General features: G+C 43.1%; 2 protein-coding genes across 3 annotated transcripts in view; one reads left to right on the top strand and one right to left on the bottom strand.

Moving 5' to 3' along the window:
* The window catches only part of LOC122834318 (nuclear receptor coactivator 3-like), a 43,316-nt gene extending 27,140 nt beyond the window's left edge, over nucleotides 1–16,176 (top strand). For both annotated transcript variants that reach the window (XM_044122644.1, XM_044122642.1), the window contains 21 exons: nucleotides 1,045–1,150; nucleotides 1,276–1,436; nucleotides 4,035–4,135; nucleotides 4,255–4,429; nucleotides 4,528–4,719; nucleotides 5,085–5,171; nucleotides 5,264–5,407; nucleotides 6,433–6,580; nucleotides 6,680–7,215; nucleotides 7,864–8,816; nucleotides 8,905–9,028; nucleotides 9,806–10,048; nucleotides 10,886–11,092; nucleotides 11,321–11,438; nucleotides 11,562–11,733; nucleotides 13,065–13,427; nucleotides 13,532–13,642; nucleotides 14,324–14,567; nucleotides 14,642–14,834; nucleotides 14,929–15,115; nucleotides 15,976–16,176. In XM_044122644.1, the coding sequence (XP_043978579.1) occupies nucleotides 1,065–1,150; nucleotides 1,276–1,436; nucleotides 4,035–4,135; nucleotides 4,255–4,429; nucleotides 4,528–4,719; nucleotides 5,085–5,171; nucleotides 5,264–5,407; nucleotides 6,433–6,580; nucleotides 6,680–7,215; nucleotides 7,864–8,816; nucleotides 8,905–9,028; nucleotides 9,806–10,048; nucleotides 10,886–11,092; nucleotides 11,321–11,438; nucleotides 11,562–11,733; nucleotides 13,065–13,427; nucleotides 13,532–13,642; nucleotides 14,324–14,567; nucleotides 14,642–14,834; nucleotides 14,929–15,115; nucleotides 15,976–15,987 (4,557 nt within the window). In that variant the 5' untranslated portion in view covers nucleotides 1,045–1,064 and the 3' untranslated portion in view covers nucleotides 15,988–16,176. The remainder of the gene's footprint in view (nucleotides 1–1,044; nucleotides 1,151–1,275; nucleotides 1,437–4,034; nucleotides 4,136–4,254; nucleotides 4,430–4,527; nucleotides 4,720–5,084; nucleotides 5,172–5,263; nucleotides 5,408–6,432; nucleotides 6,581–6,679; nucleotides 7,216–7,863; nucleotides 8,817–8,904; nucleotides 9,029–9,805; nucleotides 10,049–10,885; nucleotides 11,093–11,320; nucleotides 11,439–11,561; nucleotides 11,734–13,064; nucleotides 13,428–13,531; nucleotides 13,643–14,323; nucleotides 14,568–14,641; nucleotides 14,835–14,928; nucleotides 15,116–15,975) is intronic.
* Nucleotides 16,177–21,515: 5,339 nt separating this feature from the next.
* Nucleotides 21,516–22,903, bottom strand: id1 (inhibitor of DNA binding 1, HLH protein). Its single transcript, XM_044122641.1, has 2 exons — nucleotides 22,372–22,903; nucleotides 21,516–22,152 (listed from the first exon to the last, which is right to left on the bottom strand). Exons 1-2 carry the CDS (start codon nucleotides 22,717–22,719, stop codon nucleotides 22,117–22,119), a joined length of 384 nt encoding a protein of 127 aa, XP_043978576.1. The 5' UTR covers nucleotides 22,720–22,903; the 3' UTR covers nucleotides 21,516–22,116.
* Nucleotides 22,904–23,875: the final 972 nt, after the last annotated feature.

Below are 23,875 nucleotides of genomic sequence, written 5' to 3'. Positions count from 1 at the left end.
CCAGTTCCATATATCATGGGAAAATTGTAAGTGAAATAATCTACCGATGAAATGGGTATTTTCCATCAAGATTAAGGAGTAATTGAGCGAAAACAAGCTCCTGTATCTTGCTGAAAAGTTTCTCGCGAGTTAGTTCTGTCTCATAACACATTTGCTCAAGAAACTCCACAAAAATACTTGGTGAGATTCAGTGTTTTTGCAGTGCGTGTGCTGTTCTGGGTGGGAATCGGAAAGAGCGGTGACCTTAGTGGCTGGCTACAGGGGTTTCCTCTAATGTGAACTCTGTGGGGTCAGACACAGGGCATTGGCAGAGCAAGAAAACAAGGGCAGGGTCCTGAAGCAGGGAGGAGTTGAGAGGGAAGTTAAAATTATTGGAGAAAAAGTAGAAGCAAACGGCAGGGATATTTTCTTGTTAGTAACTGGAGTGTCTCTCTGGGTACTTTTAAGTCTCCACATCTCGTTCATTGCTCAAGAAGTTGGACAAAGAAGCTAGCTGGTGAATACGTGTGTGTTGCTGGCCTTCTCTTCTTCTTTTTTTTTTTTTGCCTTTCTTGTTTTGTTTTCTCTACCCCCTCATAGTACAGTGACATGTCTGAGCATGCGACTCTTGCGAGTGTGGTTGCTGTGAGCAGTGTGTGCGTACGTGTGGCTCCACCGCCGCTGTTGCTAACAGAGAGGTAGCGGATAGGCTGGCTGAACGCAGGATGACCCGTCTCCCCCGAGGCTTCAAATCACTACATCATCATCAGTCCCTCCGCACAGTGGAACAGATGAGATTTCACTCCCCTCAAACATGGAAGCACAGAGTGAGAGGCTGCTCCGCTAAACGGATAGTCTGTCTGGATAACACCGTAGAAAACTACGACCTAATGTTCCCATGAAAAGTCAGCTGATTGATGTGGCGATATGTTCAGAAATAAAACCGCATCCAAGTAATCTCAACCAGTTTACGGTGGTTGGGCGGCACCGCACGTGAAACAAACCTGTCTGCGCGCTGTGTTTGTGTTTTCATTGATCACGCTGCATGGTTTGTGTGCGTTCCAGGTGCTGATAATGTGCTGAAGATGAGTGGCGTAGGAGACAACTCGTTGGAGCCGCTGTGCTCCGACCGCAAACGCAAACTGTCCAGCTGCGACACGCCGGGTCTGGGGTGAGTGCGGGATCCCCGGCGTCGGAACGGCTCCGAACGTCCGCCGCTCTCGGAACGTTCCCCACGCGCATGGAGGCGAGGTCGCCATGGCAATGTGTCTAAACCTCCCTTCCCCTCCCCGGCAGGTGTGACAAGCGTCGGAGGGAGCAGGAGAGCAAATACATCGAAGAGCTGGCGGAGCTCATCTCCGCCAACCTCTCCAACATCGACAGCTTCAACGTCAAGCCTGACAAATGTGCCATTCTCAAGGAGACCGTGAGGCAGATCAGGCAAATAAAAGAGCAAGGTACAGACGCCTCTGCACAAATTAGTCGCATATATACATTTTAATCAAGAGAAAACGCATGAAAAACGTGTGATTTGCTTTTATTTCCCCTCTTCTTTAAAATGTTGTTTATATTTTGTATTATTTCAAGGGAGAACAGTGTATTCAGGCAAATCAAGTTTATTTGTCTCACACATTTCAGCAACAATGCAGTTCAAAGTGCTTTAGTTTAGACCATAAAGACATAAGACAGTGAGCAATCAGGAAATATGCAATAAACATTACATTTTATCAAATGCCACCATCAAAATCATCAAGTAAATTCACACAGAGTGTATTGATGTGCCTAATCAAAGGCAGTTCGAAACAGGTGGGTTTTTAGCCTTGATTTAAAGGAACTCAGTGTTTCCGCATTATTGCAGTTTTCTGGACGTTTGTTCACAATAATAAATGTGAAGCAGTGCACCGATTTCCTTTGATTTGGGCGATCGACTGATACTGATGCATGTGAAGCCGATCTTATCCACCTCTGAAAAGGTCAATAGAGAATGGGGGGTTAGATATGGCCACTGCAATGTTGCAGACTAAGCAACGTTGTCACTAATTTTAGAAACTTTTCAGACCCACAAAAAAAATTGGTATTGGCAGACCAGGCTTTTTATAAAGATAATGGATTGGTCAGAAAACTGCAATCGGTGTACGACTAAAAATAGGAGGAAAAAAAAATCAAAAGCTAGTAGTATATTCTAAAAACAATAAAACAAAGTCTTCAGCTGCCTCGTTCCAGATTCTAAATTGTCAATATAGCTTGACGGCGAGGGCAGCGTGTTGTGCAGTCGGTCTCCTCTGGCTTCAAATTGGGTCTGAGGAATTTAACAGCCGTCTCCAGCGAGTCACCCTGAGGGAAAAAGGTTGATTTGTAAACAGTGGATAAAGTTAGGCTTAAGGACAGATGACGCCGGTGATGAAGTGCGGTGCGAGGTTGACGGCCGGGGCGCTTCACGACAGCGTCCAGTCGGGCTGTTTGTGTTGCTTGGGGTAAATGAACACCAGTAATTGAAACCAGTCCTTGGTGGTCATGGCCCGAGGCTGTTGTTGGTGACGGCGTGCATCTGGTAGTGCCAAACTGCGCCTCTCGCTTTAAAACCAATGACAACAGAGACGCTAATATGTTGTTTTTAACCCAAATGTTATTTTGCAAATGTTTTCATTTTAGGAATTAGAAATGAACTTTTGCCGCTCATTTTTTCATCTCTGGGTTTTGTTCTGCTTTAACCCGGTGATCTTAATTTTTCATAAAAGACATGCCAGATGAACCTATAAGGATAGCATTCAAGATATTCTCTAGCTTTCCTGCCGTCACTAGTTATTTATCTTGGCGACTAGAGGCCACGTCACAGGACTGTACTGCTAGCATTGCTGATGCATCATTCTCAGTATGTGTTCTCTCAAGAATGTGGAGCCTTACTTCCACTGCAGGATTTAAAAAATTCCAGCATATTACACGGCAGACAGTCTGGAACCTCAAAAGGTTTAAATTGAGCAACTTTGCAGCACTCTGTACTCCCTAATGCAGCCTGATGAAGATATCTCAACAGATCGTAGAAAATTCAGAAGCTTTCTGCATCTTTCCTCGTATTTCATTCTTATGCAGAAATGCTAAGAGTACCTCACTTCCAACCACAGGGTCAGCACACTGCATGGACTGCATGTGCATCCTCGAAGGGCTTAGTGTGGTGTGTCCACTGATGTGAACAATGATTTGTATTTATTTATTTACTTTCTCTCTCACTCTCTCACTCTCTCTCTCTCTCACTCTCTCTGGGTTCTAGTATATAACAAACAATTTTTTATTTGTTTTGCTTTATGTCTTGTGAGACAGGGACAACCTTTCAGCCCGCTGGCCAGCAGTGTGCAATAACAAGTGAGGGAGCGGGCAGCCAGAAAAAAAAACAGAAGTTCCTCAAATACTCTTTCTGGCACCTTAAACATGGGAAACATAGCTGGTATAGAAATCGTATTGGTTCAAAACCTCAGCAAACGCCACTGACCTGATCTTGATTTCTTGTCTGAATTCATCAAATCGTTATTGACAGACTTTTATACGTTAGGCGGAGATAAAGGTGAGCGATCGCATCCGGAGGCTCAATTTGTTGTGCGGTCAGGTTGCCATAGTGACAGAATAAAGCAGGAGCTCATTTCTCCCTTTTTCTTTCAAATGTATTATTCTTGTTGTTATTGACTCTTCCACATACCTGAGCTCACATCCTAGCTCTTTGGAAGATCTACAAATATATATGTATGAATGTATGTATGTATGTAGGCACATGCAGTGTTGTTCTGCTTCACATCTGCTATAGAGTCATGCTCTACAGATGACCCTGCTATATGGGGGGGTATCTATTAAAGACTCAAGCATGTGGTGATTTTAAAAATAGAAAGGCATGCAGGCCAACCATGCACAGAGGACTTGTGCTTCCCTCTGGTGGCCACTTTGGGTGTTTTATAAAATAATTAAAGTAGTTCCCACCATTCCATTCAATATGAAGAAAAGAAATTATTAGTTTGAAAGATTCACTTTGGATATCGTACCTTTACCGTTCTCTCCTGTCTGTGTAGGAAAGAGCTCTTGCAATGACGACGACGTGCAGAAAGCAGACGTGTCCTCTACTGGTCAGGGGGTCATTGACAAGGACCATCTGGGGCCCCTGCTCCTGCAGGTCAGTTGACGCCGATAATCCCCCCGAGGCAACGGGCCGGCTCGCTGATCCCCGCTCAGCACCTTTTAAAATAAGTTGCGGCCGTTGAGAATAAATGTTGTCGTCGTCGCTGCTCTCAGGCGCTGGACGGCTTTCTGTTTGTGGTCAACCGAGAGGGCAGCATCGTGTTCGTGTCCGACAACGTGACGCAATACCTGCAGTACAAGCAGGAGGAGCTGATCAACATCAGCGTGTACAACATCATCCACGATGAGGACAGGGACGAGTTTCGCCGGAACCTGCCCAAGTCTAGTGGTGAGGCACCTACCAACACGAAGACGCTGGATGCAGGACGTTGCCTAATCAGTGATGCTCACCCGCTTTTCCTTCTGCCTCTTTCTCTCTCGTCTAAGCGCCAAACGGGGCACCTTGGGGTGGAGATGTGCCGCAACAGAAAAGCCGAACCTTTAGCTGTCGGATGCTGGTGAACCTGGTTTACGGTCAGAGTCACGGGTTGCCTGAAGAGAGGCCAGGCGGCCAGCGTTACGAGACGATGCAGTGTTTTGCTCTCACTCAGCCTCGAGCCATGATGGAGGAGGGAGATGGTAATTATTGTTCCCAGCTTTGAATATCTAAAATCATAGCAACTGATCAGTGTAAGTGGTCTCTTAAATTTTTCTAGAGCTGTATATCTCACGTGCTTTACATTGTTTTAACATATAAAAAAAAAAAAAACTTCATTCTTAAGGTGTGTCGGCTTTCAATTTCCCGTTGCAGTACGCCACAATGTAGAGGAAACCCTTTTCCATTTAGATCCATATATTTTTGCTCAATTACTGAATTTTGGAGTTGTTCTTTTTAGTGCTCTGTTTTTGTGGTATCTAAATTGTGTCGTATCCCAGAGTTCTCATCGAACCTCAAGCTGCAGTTCAGTCCAGTTGGGTCTAACCCCTCTTGCCTCTTCCCTCAGATTTACAGTCGTGTATGATCTGCGTGGCGCGACGAATCACGGCGGTTGAGAGGACGGAGAGGTTCAGCACTCGCCATGAGCTCTCTGGTAAGCGTGCGCAGCGTGGCGTCGAACAGATGCGTGCGTCTGCTGAAAGTCGAGCCAGAGTTTAACTTTTTACTGTGCGCCTTCTGTTGCAGGTAAGCTGATTGAAATTGAACATCAGAGCGCTCTGCACACCTCGATGCTTCCAGGGTGGGAAGACCTGGTGAGGCGCTGCATGCAGATGTTCCTTAACAGAAGTGAAGGACAGCCGTGGTCGTACAAACGCCACTATCAAGACGGTATGTTCTTAGGCTCCTGGCTTTTAATCAAAGTAAAGTGTTTCCATGTTTTTGCATTTGCGAAACAAGGCTGCATACATGTTGCTTACAATTTGAAAGTTAACAGCAGTTGGCAGGGTTTGTCTGGGCCACATTTGCACTCCATCATTTCCTTTGTGATGTGAATATTCATATTTGGATGCCTCAGGTGTGCTGGAATTCACCAGAAGGGGGCGCAGGATAAAGGTGTGGAATAAAATAAAATGGATCAGGTGGGAAAACTTGTTGGCAGAAGAACTGCGTCCCTAGAAGAACCCGGCCATTGTAGAGAGAAAACCGTGAAAACACCTGTTTAAAGTTGAATGGAGGAAAACGGAAAGCATCCTCAGGGTGTCTGCAACACCTTAAAAAGTCTTAAATTAATGTATCTAAAAATTAGATCCTTAAAAAGTCTTAAATGAATTACAAAATGTTTAATATGTTAATCACAGATCTTAAATTTTGCCGTGACGTGACTATTATAACTGGTACATGTGGGTGTTTTTTCTGATGGGACTTTTCTGTCAGGTAAAAGTTTGAGTTGCACACAAACATCTTCATTGCTTTCTGCAACTCAAGGCAGTTGAGGCTACCGCTGTGCTTCATTGTAACACAACAGAATACCTCAACCATCACCTATATTTATAGATTTTATGACCTTAAATATAATTCATTGGGGCATTAAAAAAATATTTAAAAGTCTTAAATTTGTCTTGCTGAAATCTGCAGATACGCTGATCTTGCTTTCATATTCCCCATTCATCACCGTTCTTCTTAATTATGCGCAGCCTGGAAGCAATCTATTTGCAAAAAAGTTCATTAAAGACTTTACAGAGACACTTGTCACGTTGCAGTAACAAAATATAAAAGATCTTCAAATCTACACCTCTGTCAGGCGCTGTAGTTGATGATTCATGAAATTACCATTCTGTTTAAAATTTGGTTACTGTTTTTTTTTTTTTGTTTTTTTTTAATGGGACTTTTTATCACTCTTTTTCCTTCTCCAGCTTTCCATAACGGACACTCAGAGACGCCTCTCTATCGCTTCTCCCTCTCTGACGGGACGCCAGTCACGGCCCGGACGCGGACCGAGCTCTGCAGGAACCCCAACACGAATGAGCCACTCTCTTTCCTCTCCACTCACCTGCTGCAAAGGTAGAAATGCTTTAATAATGGAAAAGAAAAGAGCAATTGCACCAAGCGTTGATATTCTTAGAACCCACGTTCCTCATTTTATTTGCTGGCTCTCTGCAGGGAGCTCCGTGCTTATCGTGGAACACAGAGCGGCCCCATGAGGCCTCAAAACATGGGCGTGAACAACCCCAGCCAGCAGATGAACATGGGTCCAGTGGGGAACATGGGCATGAACAGGGGCTACGGCATGGCGGAGCACGGCAACATGCCGCAAAGAGGAGGCCCCCCTTACTCCGTCGGCGGCCGCATGAATCCCATGCACCAGATGAACAGCATGGGTCAGATGAATCAGATGAATTCCATGCATTCGATGAGCACGATGAACCAAATGGGGTCCGTGAACCAGGTGAATGCCATGGGCCATCAGCAGCATCAGCAGCACCAGCAGCACCAGCAGCACCAGCAGCACCAGCAGCATCAGCAGCACCAGCAGCACCAGCAGCAGATGAGCCAGTTCCATGGAGGTGGAGCGTACGGGATGGGTATGACCAGTCCCACTCAAGCCAGTCCAGGGATCAACGGGCCGCACAACATCATGGGTTCACCCAGAGTCCGAGGAAGCCCCAAGACGGGCGCCAGTCCCTTCTCTCCTGGAGGTATCAGTGAATTTTCAGTAAACTATAACATAATACCTTCGCTAAACATGGATTTTAATGTTAAGCAAAATTCTCTTTTTGCACTTCCATTTTGGTCAAAAGCTGTTTTTGACTCCAGCATGTTTGGTCAACTGGCTGTATGTAGACAGGTGTTGTTGACAGCAATGAAGAACATCTGCATGCATTCACACAGAGAACATAACAACATGACTTTGTTTTATTTTTAAACTCTGTTTCTGTCGTTTGTTTTTGCACTTTTTGAAGTATCACATTATTCAATTAAAGAAAGTTGATTTAAATGGCAAAATTCAAAGTCACTTCCTTTTGCAAAAAAAAAATTAATAATAATAATACACTTGAGTTTCTGGCTTTTTCAAAAACAGTTAATTTGCACAAAGGGGTGATGGAAAAGTGAGTTTAAACATTGAGTTTGGGCGTGGCCAGTAGCAGCTTATTTGCATAAAAGTGAGCTCTTATGAAAGGAGCACAAAATAAGCAGAACTACTCAGACTAAATTATCTGAGAATGCTTTTTTTACTAAATATTTTGTAAAAAAGACCCATCCTAACCTATTTGAGGATGCATAATAGGTCAACTCTTAAGTATATTCTGCTTTCTTATGTTCATTTGTCTTGTACTATGTTGCAGCTTTAAACTCCCCCATGAGCTCCAGCCATACTGGGAACTCTGGAGGTGGAACAGGAGGATCCAGCTACTCCAGCAGCTCCTTAAATGCCCTCCAAGCCATCAGCGAGGGCGTCGGAACGATGCCCCCATCTCTCACATCGCCTCCGCCACAAAAGCCCGACAGCTCCCCGAGCATAAACTCCACCAATCAGGCCGCAGGCGGCCCCTGTAAAGCAGGCCCTCCGCCTTATTCAGAATCCAAGAGCCCAGGTAGCTCGTTGGGGGGAGATCAGCAGTCGCAGCAGCACCCGCACACCCCGACCGCCGAGGGCCCTCCGGACCGGCCGGACAGCCAGGCGTGCCTTGGAGCCGGAGACTCCAACCGCCGGGCCCCCGACAAATGCAACAAGAAGCTCCTGCAGCTTCTCACCTCTCCAACAGACGAACTGGTGCAGCCCAATCAGACGCTCGGCTCGGTGTCCGCTTCCATGCCGGACGCTAAGGACGGGGCCCCCGGAGTTACCAGCCCGTCCTCGACGACGGGAGTGTCGTCCTCCACCAACGGGAATCACGGCGCCGTAACGTTGTCCGGGCCAACGAGCCAGTCGCTGCAGGAAAAACACAAGATCCTCCACAAGCTGCTGCAGAACGGGAACACGCCCGACGACGTGGCCCGCATCACGGCCGAGGCCACGGGCAAGAGCAGCTTGGACGCGGGGACGCCGGAGCCGGGGCCCGCCGCCGGAGCCGCGGGCGGGAAGGGACCTGAACCCAAGAAGGAGCAGCACAGCCCCAAAAAGGAGAAGCCCCGCCCCCTCCTTCAGTACCTTCTCAATAAAGACGACTCTAAGGAAGGAGGTGACGTCAAGCCAAAGCTGGAGGATTTGGACAGGAGAGGAAGCAAGGCAGGTGGAGTCAGCAGCTCGGGCCCTCACACCATGGATGGGAAGGTGAAGCTGGAGCCGACTGATGAGGTAGGACTTTGAATGTTCCATTCATAGATGGGTCGTATTTAATAAATGAACAGGTTCCATGTGTAACTGAGAATTTCTCTTTCTTCAGACGGAGACTCTGGAGACCATCTTGGGCGTTCCGCGGAGCAACTCCGGATTCTATCCTGAGCCCGACTCCAGAGCTGGGAAGGAAACGGGGAACAAGCAGGGCTCCTTGTCTGACGCGCTACTTGGTGAGGCACCTTAATTAAACACAATTATTCTGTGCCGTGAAAACGTATTCATGCCTGTAGGCGTTCTGGTGTTTCCCTATCAGCGTTGCACATGACTGAAAATGTTTCCAGTTCTTTGTTGTAAAATGATTTGAGCTCCATCAGATAGGACGCAAAGAAACTATGAATATCAGTTTTTAAATTAGTTGTGATTAATTTAAATATTTGTCAACTAATTTAGTGATCAGTTAATTGTGAACCGGAGTATTCAGACAAAAAAAAAGCCATTTCTTGAATAAGTCAGGATAGTAATTGAGAACAATCTGTACAGAAATGTACACATATTTTTATTTAAGGTAAAAAAAATAAAAATAAACTTTGTCTGTAAATATGTTGTACCCAGAACTCCTCAAGTGACTTAGTTTTAGCTATAGAGTCAATAATCAGTTAATCCATAAAGTAATCAACAAGTTAGCTCTACTCTACTGAGTCTCACAGAAAGTTGATGTCAGATGTTCTGCTTTAGCTGCAGATTTAGTTGAATTTTATTGCTCATAAAATTCAGCAATAAGATGTCCGTTTTCATATTCAAAAGGAAAATGTTATTTAGTTATGTGTTTTGCATAATTTTTTGTTTCTTTGCATCTTTTCAAGTATTTCTAAATCGTTAATTCCAGCTCTGCCATTTGTGGTGTTGTTTTGTTGTTGTTGCTGTTTTTAGGTTTCCTCTGAGAGTTGATTGTTGTCTCAGTTTAAGGGTTGGACTGTGAGCTGATCTTGTTGACATTTGTCTCTCAGATGGGGAAAGAGTCCCAGGCCTGGCAGCGCAGCGTGTGCCTTTCCAGAGAGCTTTGTCCCTGGATGCTAAGCCCATGGACGGAGAGATGGCAGCTGGAGGTGGAGGACTGGCAGCGAGACAGAACGTCCCCTGTCCGTCGCTGGTTAAACAGGAGAACATGGATCCTTCCATCCGACCCGGACCGGTGCCCAACGGCTTTCCCGGAGGCATGGGGGTGTGTCCACCCCGAGGAAACGCAACAAGTAATTTAAAACACCAAAACCTTTACACACGCACAGTGAAAACAAGACAGTCGCCATGCAGAAATGAATGCGAAATACTTGAATAGACGGGGTTGTCGGGGTGCCATGTTGGCAGAGCTGAACAAGCTTGTACTCGAAACCATTAGGGCTGAAATGATTAGGCAAATTAGTTGTGATCAATTGAGTTGTTAAAATAATCGTCTACTAATTTTGTAATCGATCAATTGTTAAACGTTAGTATATGGACTCAAAAGGTAATTTGATGAAAGACATGATCAGAGAAATAATTAAGGCAAAACTGTACAGAAATTATATACATTTTGCATTTAAAATGAAAAACCATCATTTTCTCTAAATATGTTCTACCCAGAACTCCTCAAATACCACAGTCTTAGTTTCACTGGTTCAAAAATATATTTAAAAACAATCTCTTGTTAAGCACATTTTTCTATCCAGTTATTTATTGATTAATCTAAAAATTCTCAACATACTAATCCAATACTGTATTAATAAGTCCAACAGAAAGGGCTGAGTTTTTCACATAGTGATGTTAGAAGTATTTTTTTAGCTTCAGGTTCATCCTTTGCTTCAAATGATCAAACAAACTTTAAAACATTGTTATGCCGTTTCATTTTAGGCAATAAGAACTCTATTTTCTTATTTTAACAAAAGAACTAAATTATGTTTGTTTGCATCTTTTAAACTGTTTCTAATATTCTATACAATAAGCTTAAGTGGTTAAATGAAAAATTTACAGAATGTATAAATTGCTTTATGCGATTAATCAATTAAAACAATCATTGCAGCCCCAGAAACTATTTGACCTGTGTTGTTCAGGAGGAATGGGCAGAGGTGTCCATCAGCGCCCTCCGATGGCGGTTCCAGGGGAGTGGGGGATGCAGAGGCCCAACAGCAACCCTGTGGCCGGACCGGGACACCCGGGCATGGCTCGTCCGGGCCAAATGGGGTTGCCCATGATGAACCGCTCCAACAGCGTCGTTGCGAACCCCAGATCGATGCTGCAGCAGCAACTCATGGACATGGGTATGACGTGTGATCAGTGATCAGTTTGGTTTTATGAAGTTAAAAAAAAATGTAAAAAAAAATGGAATGAAATATGAAAAGCCTGACTGCTGTTACAGAAATCTGTTACGTGGCACATTGTTATACCAGATTCAAGATACCATCTGCTGAAATGGATCCAAACTGTTTTATTCTGGATGTTTCACTAGGTGTTTTTTTAACATAGAACATCCACTATCTCTTATGCAGGTAATAATGAAGGCGGTATGGCCATGAGTCCGTTTGGTGGAAACGGCCCTCCTCCTCAGTCTCCCTCCTGGCCTGACCCTGCCATGGGAATGGACAGACCGCAAAATTGTACAAACAGGTGAATATTTTGCTGCTTTTTCACACATTTGGGTTTTTCAGGTTCAGTTAAGACACTAATAAGTCGTCCACTTTGTAGTCTCTGACAGAGACCTAATCGTTTTCGTGTCATTGGTTGACTCAGGGACACGTTTGTTCATCCCCTGGAGGAGCTCCTGGGGACTCTGCCCAGTAACGATGGTCCGACTGATGAAAGAGCTCTTCTGGACCAGCTGGACTCTCTGCTCAAGACCACTGATGTCATTGCTCTGCAGGAAATAGATCGAGCCCTGGGGATCCCTGAAATAGTGGGCCAGGTATAGATTAACTCTGCATTGCATTAACTTACCGGAGATGTTAGCACCCGTAGTTAGCACACATCCATTTCATTGTTTATCCATTTGACACATAATCCATCAACACATCCAGCTGTTCATCTGATTTGCTGCTATAACAGTCTCAACTCTTCTAGGAAGGCGTTTTTGGACATTTTCAAACTATTTTTCTAGAAATGCATATGTGAGGTCAGATACTGATGTTGGACTCCTGAGTAAAGTTGCCCCCCCCACCTTCTTCAAATTAAACAAAACTGGACTCAAACGTTTGTGCAGCAAAACTTTTCATTTATAGCGTTATAAGTCTTTAAGATTTTAATTTAAAAAGTTTCTATGGACCAACTTGAGAAGGATGTCATGTACAGAAACTCTACGGACGTCTAACCGTTAAGCACGGTCTTTGTGACGTGAATAAATAAAACTGATGCTTTGACTAGACTGACCATGCAAGAAAACGAATCAATAAAGCGAGCTTAATAATTTCCATTCTGACGGGCAGTTTGTTAACAGATACCTTATAGTCCATTATATTTATGGTTTTAGTTGTGTATGGTTTTTATTTCTGTTTTATTTGCTGTTTTGTGCTGATTTTGCTTTGGGTATTACAGTAACACTTTATTTGAAGGTGTGTGCATAAGACTGACATTACACAGTAATAAACATGAAGGAGTCTTTCTGTATGTTTATAACTGTTGTCATGATGTGTCATTCGGTAAATAATGACACTTTCAATGCAAAGTTGACTCTTTTTCTTGATACTTAATGTATGTTTTAATGCAAATTTGTATACAAATATAGTTATTTACAAAATAATCCCAGATAATGCACTTTTAATGGACCTTTAATCCAACTTTTAATGCAAATTTGCTTTAGAAGTGTCATTATTTAACAAAAGACACCTCCTGACAACAGTCATAAAGAGTCATGTGGACTCCATTTTATGTTCATAACATGTATTATGTCATGTTTATGACATTGTAGTGTCATTCTTATGCACACCCCTTCAAATAAAGTGTTATTGTATCTTTAAAATATCTTCCAGTGGCATTGTTCTATGTACTTTACAAAATGACAGGAATGCATTAGTCTTTGAGAGAGTGAACTTGCTTTATTATGCTTTTAACAGTATATCAATTGATAATAGTCTCAAAGTGATTATCATTTATCGCATTCATTTCTGGAACAATTTATTGCCTAGAAAAGTGAGTTATTGTTGCCGGCTTGCTAGCAAGCAGTGTTGCTTTGTGCTCCTATGCTTCCCTGCTGCTCCAGTAAAGTTTTTCCTCCATAACTTCTGTCTTCGTCTCCTGCAGGCCCAGGGACCCGAGGGTCCCCAGCCGTGCCCGGATCCGGTCCAGGGTCCTTGTCTCCCGTCAGAACCCTTTCCGGGCCTTGACTCCTCGATGAGCTTGGACCAGAAGCCGATGTATGGCCAGGCTTACCCGGGCCCCCAGTCGATGGGAATGCAGCCTAGTTACGCAGGTAACTCGATGCAGGGCCAGTCGCCTGGCGGCTTCAACCCCATGATGAATCAGATGGGCCAGACAGGAGGCTTCCCTGGCATGGCGAGCATGGGGGCCATGGGCAACCCCCGCGCAAACATGCAGCGTCCTCGCATGATGACCGCCACCAAGCCTCTCCGACTGCAGCTGCAGCAGAGACTACAGGGACAGCAGGTGAACACTCAGAATCATCTTTTATTAATTCTTCTTCCGTGTTTCGATTAACCTTAAATTGCCGTCAGGCGCGTTGAAAAGCGTTTTTGTGTCTTCTTTGGCAGTTTATGAACCAGGCACGACAAGGCATGAAAATGGAAAACGTCCCTGGAGGAAACCCCGCCATGCGCTCAGCCATGCAGCCTGGCATGCAGTCAGCAGGGATGAGTGGTCAGGTATGCAGTCAACACCATGCATATCGCTTCAGGTTACTGATCAACAGGAATCAACAATGATTCTAGTAATCCATTAATCTGTCGATTATTCTGACGATTAATTGATTCCTCTGAAGATTAATTGATTACTTTGGTGATTTACTGATTACCCTGACGATTAATTGATTACGCTGATGATTAATTAATTAATTCTTTGTGTTGATGATAAATTGGATTTTAGACGTTTTCACATTCTGCAGATTTTTTGTGTAACTACTTGAGGTTTGTAATAGATGCAAATATCCAAATAATTCAAGCAAACAGAAAAAAACTAACATATTGTACTGTCCCAAATGACATAACATTCTTTTAGTGAATGGTTCGTCATTTGTAGCAAAGAATGCACTTGCAGCTAAAAGATACTTACAACATCAACATGAGTTTTGGGTAGAACATATTTACAGACCAAGGTTCTTGATAGCTTAGATAAAAATGTTTTCTTTTTTTATTTTTGCACAGTTTTGACTTAACTGCTGCTCTGAATATGTTGCTCTTTCAGTAAATTGGCTTTTTTTTTAGCCTGTGTGCTTAGTTGACAATTAATCGATTGCTAAATTATTCAGTGGTAACGAATCACAATCAGTCGGATGAGTTAATCGGTTACTTAAACCAGTGACTGCATGAGTTGTTGTGTGTCTGCAGCCGGGTTTCCTGAGTCCCCAGATGATTGCTCAGCGCAACAGGGAGAACATGATGAGGAGGCAGAGGATGATGATGATAATGCAGCAGCAGCAACAGCAGCAGCAGCAGCAACAGAATCAAGTGGCGGCAGGAGGCTTCAGTCCTCCTCCTAACGTCACAGCACCAGGGGGCATGGAGAGCCCCATGGGAGGGCCCCCGATGAATCAGCCCGGACAGCAGGGATTTAACTACGGAAGTAACTACGGTGAGCTGAGTGAGGCAGAGATGGTCGTCTGCAACGATTCTCAGGTTTCAGCTTCATATCCGGTGTTGTTACAGGGATGAACCAGCAGGGGGACTCGACATTCATGGCTCCCGGCAGCAGCCCGCCGGGGAATGTGATGCAAGGCCGAATGGGAGGGCCTCCACAGAACGCCATAATGGCGGGGATGCAGGGGAATCCCCAGGGAGGGCACATGTACCCGTCTGGAGACATGAAAGGCTGGCCACAGGGAGGAATGCAGAGAAATAAGTGTGTACCATCATCCATTTATTAGATATTCCAGGGTTGTTGCTTTTTTTTTTTTTTAGTTGTTGTATTTGACTCTATTTCTGTTTCTATCCAGCCCTTATCCTCAGCAACAGTTCCCACAGCAGGCCAACCAGGGCCAGTTTGGACCCATGATGATGAACCCCTCAATGAGTGGACCCGGACCAGTCAGTGGCCCAGGAGCAGGACAGATGGCTCAGATGCAAAGCCAGATGGGGATGAACCCAATGGGGATGAACAGACTGCCAATGGGACCCGATCCGGTAGTTAAGATGTTGCAGTACTACAAAGCTCTAAACATTTAGACATTTTATCCTGATGCAACCACAGAATTTACTGGATTTTATTGGGTTTCAATGTGACAGACGCAAATGCAACAGAAAAACCCTTCAAAAAAAATGCCTCAATCACAGAAAATAAATGGCTGAAACAACTGCAAATATGAAATGATGGAAACTCTTTCCACAAAAGGAAAATCCTCCAGACCACTAGGGGGAGTCTAGAGTAGGTAACATGACTGCCTTAAATATGCTGCTGTTTTACAATATTCTTTCTTCCCCTGACTTGCCGTCCCATTAAAATGCAACACCCTGGCTTTACTGAGTACAGATTGCTGTTTGACGCCACCTAGTGGCCTGGAGGACTTTCATTTATGGTGCGAGTTTGATGTGTTTTATGCTCTTTTTTTTTTTTTTTTTTGCTACCTGCTGCATTTTATCTTCTGCTTTTATTTCTTGTTGTTTCAGCATTTTTAATTTGCATTTCTGTCATTGATTGGAGGTTTTTGCTGACAGAAAAATCCTAAGAGTCAAAAAAATGTTGCAATTACAGAAAATGTCAGCAATGTCATTTGTTTTGTGTCTTTTGGAGTTTCCATGCATTAGGGACACTTTTTGTTACAATCTTTTGTCTGGCCTTTACACAGACATTTTTGCCCATTCCTCTCTTCCAAATCAAAACGTCAGATTTTAAAGGAGTGCTCAATTTTAAAATTTCAATGTCATTATAGTTTTCACAAGTAACAGTACAGGGGGTAAAAAAAAAAAGAGAAAAGTTTCACACTGTACTGTATTCATCTTTACGACATGAACAATGGTTTTATGATGGACCTCTGTCTCTGCAGAAGTTCTGCTGAGGACCTCTGGCGGACTCTTCCAGCTGGGACAGCGTGGGCTGGACCAGGACACCCCAGACGGTAGATATCCCCCCCGCCAGCCCCCACTCCCTCTTCTTGCTAAAGGAAGTAAGAAGCGACGACTCAGAAGCCTGGGTACAGTCAGGTAACGTGGGACTGTACTGCAATAAACGAAGTGGGCCACAGAGACTGCTTTGTGCAAACTTTTTATTCCAAGTCGGAGCTTTGGGAGCACAAAATCGACCCGCGTCTGTTTGGGCGGCTGACCCGTAGCCATCGGGCAGTATTCAGCGCCGCAGCCAGGATACAGAATAGGACTACGGTACGACTGGCTGCGGCTGCACTTTACCAGGAAGCCCTTTTTGTTTCTGGAGGCGGGGCGAGAGGTGGGGAGAAAAAAAAAAACACAAAAAAAACGGTGGATGCAATATTCCTTCATCTTTGCAGCCTTACTAGAGATTCAATGCCTTTACAACAGTTTTAGTTTGTTTTGTTTGCTTTTTTCCTTAGCCTTTAAATGCACCTCATTCTTAAGTCATTGGAAGCTATAAGCACACAGTTTACTAATAATGTTATGCAGATTGGAGCAATAATTCTTGCCTCTATGCTTTCGACTGTAACTGAGCATCATAATCCATGTTTTTAAGAGAGAAAAACCCAACAAAAAAACGAATGGTACTGCAGTATTAGATGTCTCGTATGTCTGTGAATATGAATTGTAAATAGTGGAGAAATATATATATATCAGCCCTGCTTTTTATAGGCCCGTTCTTGCACAAAGAAAAAAAAAAAGAGAGTCCTGGTTGTATTTTTGTGTCCCATAGGTCAAAGCTGATTTGGTTGATTTTTTTATTTGTTTTGTTTTGTTGTTTTTACCATTTGCGACACGTTTTGGTTCCTGTTCTTGTCGTTTCTCGAATGATTTAATTTCCCCCTTTATTGGGGTTGTTTCTCATCTATTAGCAAGGCACTTTTTAAAAAAATAAACGAGGAGCGTCTGCTGTGTTGAAGGTCTGGGTTTGGACACGGTCGGAGGGTTGGTTAAAGTGAAGGAACAAAAAGACACAAACTCGCAAGTTCGTCGATTTGGTTAGGACGCCCCCCGCCCCTCCTGTCTCCTACAAGCTGCAGGTTTTGTTTTTTTGTTTTTTTTGAGTTCACGCCATCTTCGTTTCGACTGTTATTGACCGGCAGGATCTACCTTTTCAACACGCGCAATCCAAAGATATTTTTCCACATCTATGTATAGTTTGAGGTTTTTGATGTACATTTTTTTTTTTTTTTTTATGAGATGTGTTATCTATTATTGGAATGGTAAATGGGTACATATCATGGATCTGTTTAAATAAATAAAAAATAAATAAATAAAAAGGAAAAACACAACATAGGACGGTTCTGGAAATGGAGGAAAATGTTCGGCTCATCAGAGTGAAGAGGACCTGAAACTTTGAACTTGCTGGAAGTTTTTTTTTTTTGTTTGTTTTTTCTTTGTTGTTGTTTTTTTCCCCCCACTTCCAGGAAACAAAACGCATGTTTTTGCTGTGTTCAAGAAATACCAGTGGAATGACGTCCACTTTGAAACATATCAATATTTCTTCTATTTTTCAGGAAGCAGCGTTTGTTTAAGCTGTCCAGATTTTGTTACTTCAAGGAAAAAAAAAAAAAGGAACTTTTGGAGTCGAATGAAGCGCAAAAGAGACGACACGTTTTTAAGTTTTTCTTCATTTGGAGGTGGAATAAGCTGACATTTTACGGGATGTATATTGCAAATGTTTCTGTTGATGTTGATATTGTTGTAAATACAAATTTATATTTAAACGTTCTCGACTCGTTTGTATTTGCGTGCAAATCATCTGTTTTTATTAGTGCGGATCTAATAAAAACATGTCGCCTTCTCATTGTTAGTCTAATATTGTTTTAAAAGAAAACCTCTGCTGCTTTTATTCTTCCTGTGTTACACCAGTAAAATATCTAACATTTGGAGAACTTTGCTAGTTTAGGATTGTCTGTAGGACTCTGAGGCCAAACCGCACATTAAAGGTGACTGCCATGTCTATATATATATATATATATATATATATATAAAAAACTAAACTAAAAACCTGTTGATGATCCTTTTTTTCCCAGACAGCATGGTGAGTTATTTTCAGTGATATTGAAAATCTGAATCTGTTCATTTTATTCCCAACTACAAAAGCAGTTTTTACTCTCATTTGATTAGTCAAAGCCATCATTTTCATGTCCTGGATAAACATTCATAGAAAAGTTGATTCAAGACGACAAAATATTAAAAAATACTTTCTGGAGCATTCTATGAAGCACTTCACTGAGAAAAAAAAAATCATAATGTGGTTAAGACGAGAGGCATTGAGCGTCTTTTAAAGCGCTTCATGTGTAGTTATGTCACGGTTGAGTATAGCAGTATCTTTCGAAACCTGAGACATGACGATGTCTGCAACAAATAATAAAAAAAGTTTAAATCCTGCATGAAATGAAAAATCAACAATTATCATATACTTTCTTATGGGGGCAGGATTGTGTATTTTCCAGGCACATGGTGCCATTTTATAGCATAAGAAATTAACCGTTACCTTCAGTTGTAAAAGTGCTACATATGTCAAATATGACCGGAAAGAAATTTGACTTTGTTACTTAACGCCTCTGTCTCTTTAAGAAACTCCTGCTCCTTCTGACGCTCCACCTTTAGGAAGTCATAACCGTCCTCCTCTATTAACGCTTTCACAATGTTTTACCAGCGTTCTACTGAGAAGTAGCTGGTATGATGAGCTCAGCAGATGCCGTGCCCCCCAGGTGTTTGCCAATTTCTGCTGACTAGTCTGAAGGAGCAGAGTGTTACTCTGTGATGTGGAGACTCTGTGATGATGAGGAGGAGCTTCATCCGCATAGACTGCACATGGTCCATCCAGGCGTTTTGCACAACTGAATGGTTGCCATGGGAGATTCAAAGATTTCTTAAATCTGCCTGAAAGAATTACAGCAACACTCCATGTGTGTTTTTCATGATGGAATTACATTATAACTTGATGTAAAGCTCCAAATAGTTGGTTTTACATAACAGCTGCCTTTTTAAAGTAAACAAAATAACAAAAAAATATGACTATGAAAAAGAATACAATCAGCTACGATTCAGTTGTAATAGATGAAAGAACATACTACGTCTGTAACTTTGTGTATGTTGGTGTGTTACCACGACAAACATACACAAATCCTTTAAAATCCTATATTGTTCCCAAAAAATGCAACAAATCCCCAAAAAAACTGCAATTGTCTGGATTGTTTGTGAAACGTCACCATAATACCAGAAGAGGGCGCTGTTGTCTTCCTGTGGTTTTTCACCTTTTTTAAACCGCTGAGTAAGGGGTGTAATTAATTGTGATGCCGCGAGAGGGAGCTGAAATACAAGCGAGAGCCAAGCGAGGTGACATAAGGATTCCTTCACGTTTGTATATTATGGGATGAGCGTAGAAATTAAATTGGTGTCGATATTGAGAAATGTGTCCACGGCAGATCCCTGATTGAAAATAATAATTAGAGAATTTATATATATATATATATATATATATATATATATATATATATATATATATATATATATATATATATATATATATATATATATATATATATGTGTGTGTGTATACATATGGGTGTTGATGGGAGCGCAGCGCAGTATGCTTGTGAATTTTCTCACCTTGGTCATCTTGTACAACGCTCAGTAAGACGTGTGCCAGATTAGCTAATTAGCTAATATTTGCTGAATAGCGGTAATAACCTAGCTGCTAAAGCGGTGTGACGAAAACTATTAAGGGGATTGTGTGTTAAATAGCTTAGCTTCTGGAGTTAAAAATGAAAAAGTTTCTCTGTGTATATTAATAGGTAACTTAAGGCGTATGAGTGTACTGTGGGAATCTCTACCCGTGAGCATCTCTCTCTCTCTCTCTCTCTCTCTCTCTCTCTCTCTCTCTCTCTTTCTCTCTCTCTACGTGTCTCTGGCGTGATTCCCAGCCCATCTGCGGCCTGGCCCGCGGATTACTGTTTGTTAATGTTTCAATCAGCTGTGTGTTGAGGAATGTGGAGCTATTTAACCTGAACTTCCCCAGGTGTGCCGAGGCGCCGCTCAGTCTGGGCCCCGCCGCCCTCCCCTGCCCTTGGCACAAAGCTATCACACAAACACAATCACACACTGGCCGCGCCGGGGCTGCAGCTGTGCGCATCGCACCGCAGGGAAATGGGGAAAACATTGCACCAGGGAGACAGAATAAATCTTAGAGCGAATCGCCTCGCCAAAGCTCTTTTTTTTTTTTTTTTATAAAACCACAGAGAAAGAGAAAGAGAGAGAGGGAGGAGAGAGAGGCTGAAACAGAGCTGCAGATTTACGCGATAACATATTGGAAAAGCACATTTAAATGATGTGTTATGACGTGAAACAAGCCCCTCTTTTAGATTATTGTTTCTTCTACCCTTTATAAACTTCTTTTTTCTCTCCCTCTTATCATTTCACACCTGGAGAATATTAAAATGAAAGTCGATGCGATTTCAAGTTTTGACTGAATCTGCCCGTCTTTATCAAGGTCTGCCTTTCCTCTTGTAACGTGACACTTTAATGGCCCACAGAGAGGCAAATGAGCAATTTAAGTGCATGGATATGAGCCATTATGTTTACCACCAGCTGCGCTTGGATGTTACCTGCAAAGCCGGCCCAAGGGATAAGAAAGCCGAGCTGGTTCTGAAACTTTGTGTTTTGATCTTCTTAAAGTCGGACATCTCTTAACATTTCAATTTTTTCCAAACTTTTGGATCGACTCTTTCTTCTTCCTTTTTCAGAATGATGAGTCTATGTGATGTGCAGAAAGTTAGGTTATCTATTAGAATGAGCCTACTTTTGTGCAAAAACTTACTTTTTAGCGTTGGGGAATTTAAAATTTGTTTGGGATCGAAGAGAATGGACAGGTTATCTGTAACAATAAAGTGGAAAACATTCCTGTAAATCAATAATTAGATCGACTTCTCACTCTTGAACCTGCATTAAAGTGCTGAGAGTTGGGGGGGGGGGTGGGACAGCCAGATGAAATACATCAGAGACATACCTGCTCTTGTCTGTGATTTAATAAGTTACTCAAAGTCAATAATGTTGGTCAAAGCAGCTCGTTAGCTTATTAGGAAACCATTAAATTAGGCTAATAAGTGCACAATGACCATGCTTGGGCAATTGAGCTATTAGTGTCACTATGGTGACCTCATATCAAATACTGCTCCTGGGCCCCATAAACTCTTTTGCCAGCCCTGGTTGGCTGAGTTTTTTTTGTTTGTTTTTTTAACAGCTTCTTGTAAGTCTGAGGTGTTTCTTGTGTTGCGTTCACTGTCACATCAGAAAAACATTAACAGGCCTGTGTAAAAACACACCGAATACTACTAAGAGTATTTGCTTTATTAGATTAAAGAAATATAAAAAATTTTGATTTCATCCTTTAAAGCTCTAGGTGAGAAACAGACGCAACACAGACGGGTTCTTGTTCAAAAAATAGTGTTCTTGTTTTAATAAAAACGCAAATAAAGTACATTGTAAGAAAACAATATCTTCACATACTGTGGCATTGTAATATACAATACAGTTTGTCACTCAGGAATCTGAGAAATTAATTTTTCTTCTTTTACAAAACGTTTGAATTCTTTATATGATTTTACACAAAATAGAAAAGAGAGAGAGAGATCGTGACAGAAACGCAAGCTTTTTTTTTCTTTTTTGAAATTCTACAAGCAGCAGCAGCAGCAGCAGTCTGTCGCTGGTTGCTCTGAACTTTGTCTTGGTCCCTCTGACTGACCCAGGCTCTAGATCTGGACACCACGGCTCTCAGAGCCCCCGGATGAATCGAGAGCTGCGAGTGACAGAGTCCACCGCGACCGGAGGATGTCCAGTCTTGATTTTCTAGCTTTTGATATTTTTTTTTTCTTTTTGTTATTTTTTTTCTTCTTTTTAGCTGGGAGAGTTTTCAACATCTCTACACAGTTCGAGGCGCTAGATTTCGACGTTTGCCCAGAATGTCACACCGGGTTCGCCTTGTTGGTCCTCCGCCTGGGCGCACGGACTTTTAGATGCTCCATCTGCTCTTAGCGGCACATTATCCTCTCTTCTGAGCAGCCGTTCTAGAGGAGAGAGAGAGAGAGAGAAAAGGAGAAGCAGATCAGTGCATGTTGGTAACCGCCAAACACAGATACGGTTTAAAAACGAAAAGCAAAACAAAACACGCGCTTTTACGCATCGATTTGGCAACTTTACGCACTCGCGCTCTCACGCATCCGCTCCAAACGTGCGTCCTGCTTTACGCGGCACGTGCGAGAGGGGAGAAGAGAGAGGATATTTACCTCCACTGCGATGCTGGCCAGCTCCGCGTTCAGCGTGGTCAGCGGGGTGCGGGGGACGGAGTGCTGCTGGCGGCTCTTCTCCGGCTCGTCCAGCTCGACCTGCAGGTCCCAGATGTAGTCGATGACATGCTGCAGGATCTCCACCTTGCTCGCCTTCTTGTTGGTGGGCAGCGTGGGCACGAGCTCCTTCAGCTTGCTGTAGCAGCTGTTCATGTCCTGCAGGAAGACGTTCATCTGCTCGTCCAGCAGCGGGATCTTGCACTTGGAGATGGCCAGGCTCTGGTCAGACAGGCCGATCTCTCCGCCGACTTTGCTCTTCAGGGCGCAGGTAGATCCGACAACCTTCATCTTTTGCCTCGTTAGCTTCCACAGAATGCGCCGACGAGTTTTGTGAAAGTTTAAGAAAAAAAGAAAACACGCGCACGCACACACATACACACACACACCCCCGCGCACACCCACGGGTTTCTTCCCTTCCTCTCGGAGGTATGTCTACAAGTCTGTGTTGACAGTTCGCGACGTCCACATGGGGAAGCCTCCTCGGCCTTTTATAGCACGGCAGCAGCTACGGGGTGTGCGGGGCGTGGCCGAGCCGTCCCGTTTGAAGGGAGACGGCCAATGGGAGGCGCTCCGAAGGCGCGCCGTCAGCCAATGTCCGCGCTCCGGGCTGGTTATCGGAATTTACAATCTGTATGAGGGATGGCGTTACAAATGGAAACAAATGTGTGTCTTTTATGGGTAATATGTGGGAATCCAGCTGTCCACGGCTTGGGGACTCTGCAGGTGTGGATTGCCTGGAGGGGTAGGGGTGGGGATGGGGGGCAGTCCAGTCCAATCCAATAGATGGTGAATGCCGGGGCCGAACGCTGGGAGAATGTGTGTGGGATGGAACGGAGCTGAATGGGATGAATGGTTAATGACAATTAGGCCACCGCGGTGCCCCAGATTTCCCTTTGACGGTCGCTGACGGCACTGCAGATGTGGCGGACAATGGTACAGTTAGGGGAATTATTCACACAGGCTGAGGAGCCTGTATACCCATTTAAATATATATATATATATATATATATATATATATATATATATATATATATATATATATATATATATATATATATATATAGAGAGAGAGAGAGAGAGAGAGAGAGAGTTTGTAACAGGAGTGTCTCAAATATGATATGGAAGAGCCGGCCAAAGGCAGAAGAGAAATAAGCAGCAAAAGAAACCTGGACACCATACAGTCCATAAAAAGTTGTATTCTCTTATAAATTACAATATATTTACTCTGTAGTTGTCATAACGCTCTGTAGCGTGACAACCATACAAAAGACGTGAACACAGAACTGCAAAAAAATAAATAAAATAAAAAATATATATATATATATTACCAGGTATATAAATTACTTGCTCAATTTATGCCCTAAATTGCACATATTAAGTCTTAATATGTGCAATATTATCGTCTTCCTGTAACATCATTTCGGATCTGTCCATGCAGTGCTTC

The sequence above is a fragment of the Gambusia affinis genome, linkage group LG07 (genome assembly GCF_019740435.1).
Source record: "Gambusia affinis linkage group LG07, SWU_Gaff_1.0, whole genome shotgun sequence".
NCBI lineage: Eukaryota > Metazoa > Chordata > Actinopteri > Cyprinodontiformes > Poeciliidae > Gambusia > Gambusia affinis.
Note: the sequence above shows the minus strand (reverse complement) of the source record. Positions and strands in the feature narration are given on the sequence as shown.

What these genes read in the sequence shown, in the direction of transcription:
- id1 (XM_044122641.1), bottom strand. Translation starts at nt 22,719, where the DNA reads ATGAAGGTTGTCGGATCTACCTGCGCCCTGAAGAGCAAAGTCGGCGGA. An exon ending in TGGCCAGCATCGCAGTGGAG is followed by an intron (nt 22,153 to 22,371) that starts GTAAATATCCTC and finishes TCTCTCCTCTAG; the next exon opens with AACGGCTGCTCAGAAGAGAG.